Genomic DNA, 12474 nt, shown 5'->3' on the forward strand with positions numbered 1-12474 from the left:
TGATATCTAAAAATATAATACATAATTAATCTAATCAATACATACATCTTCCTTCATTTTCCTGTTGCAATGTAATTAGATTGCATTTTACAACTAATTGATTTCTTAATTAAACTTAATATTACAAATGATTCAATAAAATAATTCAACAATGTACATCAGGTGTTCTGACATAGCTCAACAGATATTTCTGTATTTTTATAATAATTTCTCATAATAATTATGTTAGTCTATTAGTGTCATTGTATACGTCTGACAGCTTTCAGTGCAGTTGTGAGAGAAGGGTCCTGCAGTCCCCAAGTCTGTCCAGCTCCTCCACCACATCGACCAGCCTCTCAACCTTCTCTTGGGGAAGCACCGCACCTGCATTGTTTCTGAACTTCTTTCTCAGGCTCTCATTGGTCAGCGGGTTGCGCCAGTGACCGTAGAAGGTGTCGCAGCGTCCCTTCAGAATGTCACCCCCAACAAGGGTCACCTGGACTTCACCATACATGCTGTTGAAATTAGCTGGGTTGTCTTGGGGGTACTCAACGTGAACGCGGCTGAGCAGAGCGAGCAGGTCAGGGCGTCTCATGGCAGCGGGTGAGAAGGACTGCACGGTCACCTCCCCATCCAGGAGAGCGCTGCAAGCATTGAATTGGAAAGAATGGCGGGCCTCATGCTCAGAGTCAGGGAAAGGCCTGTCAATGTACTTTGATTTGGGTACTCTGAGCAGGATTTCTTGTACTTTATCTGGAGAAACAGTGCCAGGGCCAAACCCCACAAGAAGCTTATGGACCGAGGCTGCAGCATCTGCCACCCAATGCATCCCTAGATGGGCAGGGAAGCGCTTGAAGCCCATGTCCTGCTCCTCCAGCAGGAATTCATGGCCGTTATCATTGGGTGATTCTAAAGGCTGCGGCACATAGTCTTCATAAAAAGCATTGAAGCCAGCCACACCGGCAACAGCATCCAGGACCAGGGGACTCGCTTCAAGGCCTCGGGAGGCCAGCAGAGCAGCCTCCAGCCCCAAACGCGAGGCATTACCGATGTGGAGTGGTTTGGACTGAGTGGCTGCGTTTGCCATTGGGGCTCCTGACAGAGAAGCAGCTATAGCCAAGGCATGACTGCACTGGGAGGGATCCAAAGACAAGAGGCGAGCACATGCGGCCGCACTTCCCATGGTCCCCACCACACTGGGAGGGTGAAACCTGGTGATGAGAAGGACAGAAAAAAAGAGACTTTGGTCAGGTGTTTTAAAACAATTTACTCGTGTGACTATACGAGCATTTTAAATGGGTGCTCTCTATCATTATGGTTAGAGCGCCCATGTGTAAAGGTGCATCTTTGTACAAACAGCTAGTCTTTCACGACTCTCCACATGCACAGACAGCTTTTTTCAGGGCTTTAAAGGAGTCTTTTACTTGGCGTTAAACACTTTCCAGATGAAATCCTGTGTGATACTCTCCTTAACATGGCTTATTGTGCTAACACTACACACACCATAATAACACAGCTTTCACGACTGACAGACACCACTAAGAGACTGCACATAAATTACAGTATCTATGTCCACTTTGACTCTCTCTTTCTCTCTCTGAGGCGCTTACCTCTTGGGAATGTTGTTGGCTTCAGAAGAGAACCTCATCAATCTGCCTTGGATCTCAATGCCGATGTTGAATGCCAGCAGGAAATCCAGACCACTAGGTTTGCTGTTCGCAGGCATCATGTCGCTGAGAGCTAACACAGCAGGAAGAACTGCTCCTGAGGGGTGAGTGGCAGGGTGCCATGTATCATCAAAGTCCATGGAGTGAGTCTGCAACAAACAACCAAATTATTATGAATTGTTGTACATTTATTTACGGTGCTTCATGAAATAATACAGAAGCTAGTTTTAAACACAGTGCCTATGTTTAAATGGTGCAGTTAATCTCCTTTCTATATTAACGCTCACTGTGGCCAATGGATTTTGTTTGCGAAACCGGCAATAGGGAAGTTCGGGAAGGCTTCCAAACTGCTGATCTATTAGAAACACTAAAGTTTTTATTTATCAATGTCTAACATCAGTAGGCACTGTATGGCCTCGGCGTGGACATTTCTGCACTGCATAAAAAAAGGCCCATTCCACATATTTATACTCACAGCCACTCCATTGACGAAAGCTGCAAGTGTCGGGGACAGTCTGGTGCCCCTGCGGCCATACACAGAGCTGATGTCATCAGGAGCATACATGTGCTGAAGGTGAAAAAACAGAGACAGGTAAACACAGAGGATTGTCACAAGGATATTTTAATACAACAGTACAGTACAGTCACAGATTGTGTCATCACACATATCAAGTGCACTTTACTTTGTATCACTGTTCAGTGATAGGTGAATACGTTTCTTTATAAGTCATATGTCAAACAGAAATGTGGAGCAAAAGGTCACAAGTCATAAAAATCTTGCCTGCTCCTAGACAACATTCAGTATGACAATAATCTTTTCTAAATTTTTAACTTGTCTGTCCACACACAGCTGAACTACCGTTAGCTTAAGGTCAAGCAATTGCTTTCACCAGTCTTATTGCCTCGTATGAGATTACACCTTCAAGTTATTTATTTCCCCTCTGGCTCACCTGGCAGTGCTGCAGGGCCAGCTCAAACACGTCTGTCGTGCTGCCAATCAGACCGACTCCAATGCTGTCCAGCACCATCCTTTTGCTGCGGTGGAGCACGACGGAGGACAAGTGCTGGGGCTTTACTTGACTGATGAACTTCCCATAACTGGCTGTGACTGTGTCCTCAGGGTCCGGACGCTTCAAGGCTGCAGGTGGAAAGAGCAAAGCATGTAGTGAACTCAAATAAGGCAAGAGATCAGAAGTAAGTAACGCAGTATTTTCTTTTATTTCAAGTAAAAATGTTGTTTGTAATGGCTGAACCAGACATAAATGTCCTCTTGTACATGCGCATGTGTACCTTCCACTGCAGACTTGTGCAGTCCTCTGACAGCCCACGCTGGTCTTATAGTTTTCTACAGGAAAAAAAAGTTACATTATATCCTTACTATTCATCTGTAAACAACTGTTAAAAAAAATTTCCACATCTTAGGTTCACTACAGGCCGTTATTTTATGCCACAGACGCAGACCTAATCCCTTTGTTAAAATAATATCTATCAATATGTTATTATTACCTGGAATGTGGAGATCATGGCTTCAGTCAGTTGTAGCTGGTATTTTATCTTAATCTTAGATGCAGTAGGTTTGCAGTCAACAGGTTGTAGGAAGGATGATTTTCAGGATGATGCTTTTCAGATTGAGAGGTTACCTGCTTTATATATTCCAGGACTCACAATGGCTGCTGACACTGAGCTGGGAGGACCAGGAAAGGGCAGGCATATCCGTAACACAATTCTATGAAAATATATGGAATTTCCACAGTGGTTGTCATCGTCATCGTCATCATCATCATCATTGTAATCATCATTGCCATTCCTCAAGTGGAGGAAGAAGGGTGCTTCTTTATTGTGTCTATTGTCTATTGTGTTTATTGTATTGTGAATAGAAGTGATGTCACCTCTCAGGTAAGGGGATTTTTTTTAACTCCTCCTACACGCAGGGAGGCCTTATTTATGACAATCTCTTATTCCTGGTTAGAACAACTCAAGTTCATCTGTCAGAACTTCTTCACCAGGTGAGTCTTTCATTTTATTTGCTGTATTACTAACTTGAACAAAAAGAATATTTAATGTTACCTGTAAAATGCTACATAATTGATCAACAACGTTACCACGCTTTTTACATGAGGTAAATATCTGTAATTAGTTAAAATCTACCTGTCTCTGTCCGAACACAAATTATTAGAGTCATTTGGGAAATTAACAGAGAATACAAAAATTACAACTCAAAATATAAAATATATAACTGATATAATCAAAACCAGTACTTGTCTTTTGGGTAAATGTTAGTATATATCTGTTAATTATGAATGAAATGCTTACTTATGCTGCTTTCCAGTCACCCGCACAGGGAAGTTAAATACAGCTACTCTGCTGTCTCTTCTCACTGTGTTGGGTCCACTTCACTTATAACAGGGCAGAGCCACAGGCTCAGGTTTCTGTAAATGTCAAAGGAGAGGGGACAGAAAAGAGATAATAACTTTACAATTTGATTTAATTGAGTTTGTAGAACTTAACAATTTGTCATCTGCACTTTACAGTATATTTATGTTCCTTAAAGTAATTATAATTTTAGTTTAGTCTGTTTTTTGTATTTAAAAATAAAGCATTCAAAATGCTAAATTAAATATTCAGAGCAGAAATGTAGTAATTATTATAGCAGAAAACAACTGTTTGCTTTTTAAAGATAAATAAAAGGCGTAATGAAGAAAATGAAGTTGCTTTAGTTTTGGAAAATATACATATATTCATGAATATGTTTTCTGTGTCATTTGTTTGAATATTTCAGTGGAACGTCAGCTTTACAACAAACACATGATGGCGACATCAGATGGATTTCCAGCCAGTTTCTATGGTGAACCAGGAGTGTTAGGCATGTTATCTAATGGGATCAGTGCATTCCTCGTACTGCTACAGAACTTCAATACAGTAAACACTGGCAAAGCACCAGTCGGGGTTGAGAACATACTTGCAGGTACAACTTTTAGAAAATCTGTGGATATTATACAATAAAAAGTAATACAAAAAAAAGTCTTAATATTTTCAATTCTATGTTTTTTTTGTTATAGGTGTTCATCTCATCCTGATTGGTGGTATATGTCAACTGGTGGCTGGACTGCTTTCCTTTAGAAAATACGATCACCTGAGTGGCACTGCCTTCATTGGGTATGCTGCTCTTTGGGGCAGTTATGGTGCCACCCGAATCTACTTCGGTGTCTTAGCTGAAACTCCTATCACAACATCTATGCCACAACAGATGATGAACAACGTGTCCCAGTCCGCTAACATGATAAGTAACATGTCTCTGAATGCCACCACAGAGATCCCAGTTTGTCATTTATGCATGTCCATGAAAGAGTCAGCTATCGCTGGTCTGGTCCCCTATATCCTTCTTTCCTTTATCCTTGCGTTTTGCTCTGCCACGGTCAACTACATCATGCCTTTTGTTTTTGGAGCCATTACAGCCACCTTAGTTTTTGAAGCAGTGGGTCTGGTATCAAGCTCCTGGGCACTCGTGGTTTCTGGGGTTCTGGAATTGCTCATTTTGATTTTTGCCATCTACGGTTCAGCTGCACTGCTCGTCAAAGGTCTGACTCAACGCTCAGTCCTCAAAGGCTTTGGTACGCCCCTCTTTAATGTTCTCCTCTTAGGGACCACCAACTCGGCAAGTGCTAAAAGCATTGGCCAAGAGAAAAAGAAAAACACGAAATATGCAGAGCCCATGGCCTTGGGGTTTTTCTGTGACACCGTTGCTCCCTTCATCTTTGCTTTCTACAGCTTTGGGTATATGAAGGCCTTTGGCTTAGGAGCCACATGGGTCTCAATCATCACAGTGGCCCAGCTGTTCTCCAGCTACTATGCCCATCTGCGCCAAGACTGCTACCACACGACTAAGTTTAGTCTTCATGCCACATATTGGCTGATCAAGGCTTGGGATGAGTTTGTGGTATCTGTTCTGGTGGTGGAGGACAGTGAAGTAATCTCAGCGAGAGAAATGATGGTGGGGAATTGGTTCTTTGTCATGGCAGGTGTGGTGCTCTGCGTGGGAAGCCTGAACACAGATGTCTTGGAGCTCATCCACAACATGCTGTTTGTCCTGCTCACACTCTCAACAATCCCTCAGATTCCTCTCCAGGGATACTACATCTTCTTTGGTATAGCTTGCTCCCTGTTCACCACAGCTTCCTTGTATGGTACTTTTGCGCGTCTTATCAACACTATAGCAGAGAAGTCTCTAATCCCTGTAGGACCACAGCCAATCTCCTCTGACCAGTTGAAGAAGGCTTTGAAATGCTGCAGGGCCAAGCAGGGAGACCAGGAGGCGCTGCCTCAAACTGACCAGGCTTCAGACGCCCTGTTCTACCTTTCAAATGGAGTTGCAGCCCTCTCAGCTCTTCGTGTAAGTTCATCCAGCACGAATCTTGCCTTCCTTCGTCTGACTGTTCCTTGGGTCCTCATCTCTGGAGCCATCATCCAGGCCTATGTCAGCCGACTGCAAGTCACAGGAGCTGGCCGGTTTGGGTCAGTCATCCCTTCCATCTATGTAGCAGTATGGGCAACCTGGACCTGGTTTAGGTTTGCAGGTATGTCAGTACAAATATGTTTAATGGAAACTTGTTGCAACTAAATCACACAAAATCCTGATCCCACATTTTTCTATTCTAGGTAACCTGCTTCAGTTTTCCGCAGGGACAGCTTACGGTTTCACAGCAGGATCCATTGCTCTACTGGTCATTAATGCGTTCCTAATGCTGATTGGTAAGATCAACCATATAATTTTTTGAAATATAAGTTTTTTAAATATAAGTTTTTTAAATATAATGAATTAGTTTTTTAACTTGTTTTCTTTCTTCCATCTACATCAGCTGCCTATAGGAACCTGGTTTTGCTGTTTCTAACAGCAGTCATGGAGGTTGTTCTGGTGTGTTTCCTGCTTTCCACTCTGCAACGACTGCCACGTGAACTAGAAAGTATGTATGAACAAAGATTCATTAAAAAAAATGTAAATATAGGAATAGACTGAAATAAGAATACTATCTTTAAAGGTATTGAAACATTGTGACAACATTTTCTTTGCAGTAGCCATGCTCGCACTTCTTTCAACAACGTGCATATATGGAGCTCTGGCATCACTGGTGAACTGCATCTTCTCACAGAGGCTGCTACCTATGGGCCCTCCCTTAATAAAGGTAACCAAATAAGACACATGTTGTATACCTCTGCTAATTCAATAAAGGTCTGTTATATTCTATAATTTTTATGAAAATGTTCCTCTCTTTTAGGAGGAATTGAAGCAGGAGTCAGCTTCAGAACTGCCCTGTCCTGTGTCTTATTCACAACTCACCAGCGGTCTCCTGAAGATTGCTGGCATTCTGGAGGAAGGAGGAGTGTGTGGTATTCCTACAGACACTGTGTACGCCCTGGCTGCCTCCTGCAAGAATCCTAACGCTATTGAGAAAATCTACAGTATTAAAGTAAGAATGAAAACTCTACTAACTTGGTATCATTTAGAAGGGAAATTTGACACAAATCAATGAATCCAGTTCCAACATTTTGACTTTGATGTAAAATTCATCAACCTGTGTGATCTGTGACCTCATCCAGGACAGACCAGCAGAGAAGCCCATCTGCATTTGCATCTCTAATGTGGAGCAGCTGGTGGCAGCCAGGCCTCCCTTCAGCCCTCTGCTCTGGGAGTTCATGAGGAATGTGTATCCAGGAGGCATCAGCTGCATCGTCAGCAAAGGAGACTGGCTTTTTAAACTTGGTAAACTGTTCAGCTTAAATGCTGTGTTACTGAATTCATTTGTTTCAGCCTATAAATCTAAATTACCAGTATTTACCTGACCGTTTTAATTATTACTTTGTAGGAGTAGGACCAGCTTATGACCGTGTTGGCACCAAGGACAGCATCATGATCCGCGTCCCTGACCACACTGTGACAGGCCACCTATGTGACATCACCGGGCCCCTTGCTATTACTTCAGCAAATCCCAGCGGAGAGCCAGACAGTACTCACCACACCATGGTCATCAAGTCAGTGTCTCTTCACAGAACTTACATTTCCTTTGTACAGCAGATTAATCTCAGTGTGTCTCGTGTAGCAGAGTGACACATGTGTCATATTATGGTGTAACTGAATGCACATTCACTCACACAGCCTCTCCTACCATCTTTTTTTTTGACACAGTCGACTGGGACACAAGATCCAGGGGGTTCTGTGTGATGGGGACTCAAATGAAGTTGTTGCTTCCACTGTGGTCAACTGCCTGAAGATTGATGAAGGTCGGACGCAAAAATATTCCCAGTACCTCCTTTATTTTTGTGTGTTTTCACAGGCACTTTCTAACTCATGCCTATCTCATTGTTTCCACAGGGACCATCACCATTGTGCGAGAAGGCTGTGTCCCTGCAGTAAAAGTCAGACAGATATTTGAGAGAGTGAAAAGCACTATGGTGTGATTGTATTGTACCTCATGTATCTCCCCCAGAGAGCCTCTTCATGACACTTTATCAACAATATGTGAAAGAGTAAGTGCACGTGTGTGTATTGCTGATTGTGGATGAGTATAACTAGATGTCTTGGCCAATGTTACAATGAAGTAACCATTTGTTTCTCACAATGACACTTTACAAATGAAGAACCTCAGTTGATCATTTTGTCAAAAACAAAACAGCAAGGACTTTTATTTTAGGTTTATTAAACGAATACAAAAATGTTTTTAATGAACTGACTGCTGTAAATGTTCAACCTGATTTGTAAATATGTATTTATTCATTTGAATTGCACTGTATGTTGACAGCAATGTTGCATTTATTTTAATATTAAGGGTGGAATTAAAAAATGACCTGTATTTAAGCACACTGTGCAAACAATGAAGTTGATTTATGTGTAAAGTTTGTATCTCAAAATGGTAATAAAAGTAATAATTTAACCACTAATATCATTTTTAATTGATTCAGTTTTTTTAAACTTCTTGAACGCAGATAACAAATCACTTGCAATCACTTGCAATCACTTTCTGCCCCATCACAAGGTCCAATTTACGAAATATATTGCACTATTGATATAACGTTTCACCCACAAATTACACCAGATTCAGGAAGAACACATGCATACAAATGTTTCAATGGCCCTGATACAATAACTAAACACAAACAGTTATTTGACTGCATCTTCAGTAGTTTTCCCTGGGGGAACCTGCCAACTCATCTGGTTTAGGTTAGGTCAGAGTAGATGAGCCTGTATTGTCTCCCTTTGGATAAATGTCTGATAGGACTATATGAAGGTTATGTCCATAATGCATTCAAAACACATTCATAATAAATACATAATGTTAAAGCTTTATAAAACTATATTTATAAATATACATGACAACTTATAACAAGGTTAATAAAGTGTCATAAATGTTGGACACATTGCATTATAAGTTCAGCCTTCGTTACGCTTTATACTTCCATGCCAAAGTGAAAGCAGTGTTTGAAAGAAGAATCTGACTACTGGGTAACAGAGCACATTATAACTATGATAACTTTTACAGTTAAGAAGACACATAGAAAACTGCTCGAATTTATCATACAAATAAACAATTCTAAGTTTTTGAAATGGAATAATTTCTCATAAACATCAATAACATGCATCCAGCACAACAATCAGCTACTGGCAGGGGGTCGCTCTTCTCTACAACCTCAACTAGGTATACCAAAAGATGTATTGGCCCGTATGGAACAAAACCCATTCTCTTGGCCAAGGCCATGAGATCATCAAGTCAAGAGAAGACCCTCGTGCCACGGTCACACAGTGGCTGCAATTAGCTGAAGCGGGGCCCAGATATTAGCTGGACAGCAGCCACATTTACTCGTAAGCTATCCCCTGGAAGGCCATACGCATTATACGCGATATACTTTTTTCCGATGGGTCATTGCAGTTAATAATGAAAAAAAGGGGCACTTCACACGCCAATATCCCCCCTTTCCTTATGTGAGTCCCGCCATGTGCCACAATAATTAATGGGTCATATCGAAAACATCTCTTTCTTATTGCATATAAGACAAGAGCAACCTAAAGACATTGTGCACTCCACATCAAACAAACACACAAATTGAAAGGTTACACAAGAAACACTGTCCAAGTGATCGAACAAGACCTACTTAAACGTATCAAGAAAGATTTGTCGAAACGTGCCATACTTTAACATACAGTAACATGACCCCACCCAGCCTATGCTGTCATTTAAAAAATAAAATGTATCCCTTTGGCTCTGTATTTAGGCAAAGTGGGGCTTTGAGCTAAATGCTAAAATAAGCATTTTAACATGCTCACAATGGCAATGCCAATGTTCTGATGTTAGACAATGTAGATTTCTTTACCATGGCCACATCTTAGTTTTGCACATTAGTAACATTTTCCAATTTGCACTAAACACATTAGTTGTGCAGGTTTTTGATCAAACAGTAAAGTAGTGGACCCACTACATTACCATCTAGTAGCTTGTGTTACATCCTGGCTTTTGGAGAAATATTCCAGACAGATTATTTCCGCAGTTTAATCAAAGTAATTGTTTCAACAAAAGTAAAGTAATTACATAACTGGACACTGACAAGTTGCAGAGTATAAATAGCAGTGCAATTATTAATGTAAAGTGTGCATGAAGGATGAGATAGTGTGAGGTTCATAAAAGATCAAAAGGGAAACTGAGGTAACGCTGCAGTCCTCGAACTGGCAGAGTGACTGTAAGACAAAAGAGGAGGTGTGAGAAGCAGGGCGAGCATGAGTAACAGGACCTTGCTTTTAGGCTGGGAAACACTCGGTCCGAACGAAATTGTGCAGTGAGACATACATTTTTTTCTTTTGGATCTATATATATTTCTTTTTTTTCTTTTTCTTTTGTATATATATTTCAAATAAATCTGCATTCATGTGTGATGTCATTATGCTCCTAGGTTGTTTTGTAAAAAGGGCTGCAATCCTTAAAGAGGTAGGAGTCATTGTGTATCATCTTTTAAGGTGTTTTGGATGCATTGGTTGTAAATGGTGTCATTTTGCGTGTGTGGAAATTCCTATAATTCAAGATGTACAAGAAGCTTCCTGGACAAAAGAATTTACAGGCACTTCCTAGAAAATGGGTTCAGGGTTCAATTACAGAGTTCTATTTTATTTGTCTATTTGTGTATTTCAATAGTTGGGGAGTTTGAAAACAATGTTCAGCAACTTGAGCCACTGGAATTGACCTGCATACTGTGTTATGAAGCAACGATCAAATGTCGATTGTTGAGAAAACAAAGGAAAAATCTGCTCAAAGGAAGATTTTATTTTTCACAGTTCAGATTACTGAACATATTTATCTCATCCAGACAGCAAAATGTGTTATTTTGATCTCAATGAGAGGACAGAATCTGAAATAATAAACATATCATATCCGCATATAATTTTAAAATGTAATCAATACTCTTATAGCAATGCATTTTATTTTCCTTATATAGCACTTTAAAATATACTACATGTTAAACAATACACCTGTGTTTTTATTGAAATAAAATTGTCCTGACACATCATCTAAAAAGGCCCCTCAAAAATATCTGTGAAAATATATCTTTGGATTTTGCAACATCTTTTGATTTCCCCTTCTAAAAGACTAATCAAAGGTTCGTAACGAAACTGCTTACTCATTAACTAATTACCAGGAACAACTGGGGCCAACCCCTTCCACGGTTGTTTAGGATTTAAGAGAAAATAAGGAAGGAACAACATTATAAGCATTCATCATCTCAAGTGTTATTTTTTCATACACTTCCTCAAGGAGGGACAGTACTGGAACAAGCACAATGTTTAGTTTGTTGGCAATCATAGAACATATGGAGGGTTTCAGTAACTCATAAATCATAAATCAGTAAATCATAGGGAGGCACTAACAACCACACAGGGCGCTATGATTCATGATAATAGTTTTTGTATTCATCAAGTGAGAGAGTAACTAAGGGTCAGGAAGTATTTACAGGAAAACAGATACATACAGAGCATTTACTGACATACATAATAGGAATCAGGAAACATCAGTGTTTTCTGTCAGTGTTATACATTGATTTACAGATAAGGAGGTTCAAAGTTTTAAGATTAACTTAAGTTGTAGGTTACAGTTCCTTATGGTAGCACTTGTCTAGTCAGATTACTGTTTATTATCATTTATAATGTGGTAGACCCCACATTTTCTTTGCATGTCGGCGATCATCTCTACAGCATCTTTGGTACCCATCTACCAAGAATCAGTGATATTAGTGAGAGGAGGCCCATTAGTATCAGCTGCTGTACCATATTTCGAAAAACAATTTCCAGCCAACATGTCATTCCAGAGTAAATAAACGTGGCAGTATTTCAAAATGGTCGGCCTGCTAAATAATCACATTCAATACATACCTGAACACGAAAACCACTATTAGTCCCCACAGGGACAGGACAGGGGCTAAAAAGGAATAAGGCCATGCCAACAGGTGCCTTTTTTAAGCTGGCCCTGATTGGGGAATTGCTAGGGGGAAGAGACAACCTTACACTTCATTCTCTTGGGAGCATTCCCCATTCATCTGACTTGTCTCTCCTGATTGAACTTGTTATTGGACCCCTCCTCTACTCTAGTGTTGACCATCGGAGCCACCTAGGGCTTTGTGCTCGTCCCCTTCCTGTTCACGCTGTTCACCCACGACTGCTACCCTTGAACTCTTCTGTGAAGTTTGCAAATGACACTATTGTCATTGACCGGGTTACAAACAACGCTGACACTTCATTAAGAGAGGAAATCAACAATCGTGCAGAGCGGTGCTCAAAGAACAGCCACCGCTGATT

At 40.7% G+C, this 12474-nt stretch overlaps 1 protein-coding gene across 1 annotated transcript; it reads right to left on the reverse strand.

Annotated features, from left to right (window-relative positions):
- Window positions 1-262: 262 nt before the first annotated feature.
- irg1l (immunoresponsive gene 1, like) lies at window positions 263-3170 on the reverse strand (the record flags this gene model as incomplete). Its single annotated transcript, XM_079228847.1, has 6 exons — window positions 263-1190; window positions 1590-1795; window positions 2122-2214; window positions 2597-2784; window positions 2937-2991; window positions 3153-3170. 6 exons carry the CDS (start codon window positions 3168-3170, stop codon window positions 263-265), a joined length of 1488 nt encoding a protein of 495 aa, XP_079084973.1.
- Window positions 3171-12474: the final 9304 nt, after the last annotated feature.

The sequence above is a fragment of the Taurulus bubalis genome (genome assembly GCF_910589615.1).
Source record: "Taurulus bubalis genome assembly, chromosome: 13".
Taxonomy (NCBI): domain Eukaryota; kingdom Metazoa; phylum Chordata; class Actinopteri; order Perciformes; family Cottidae; genus Taurulus; species Taurulus bubalis.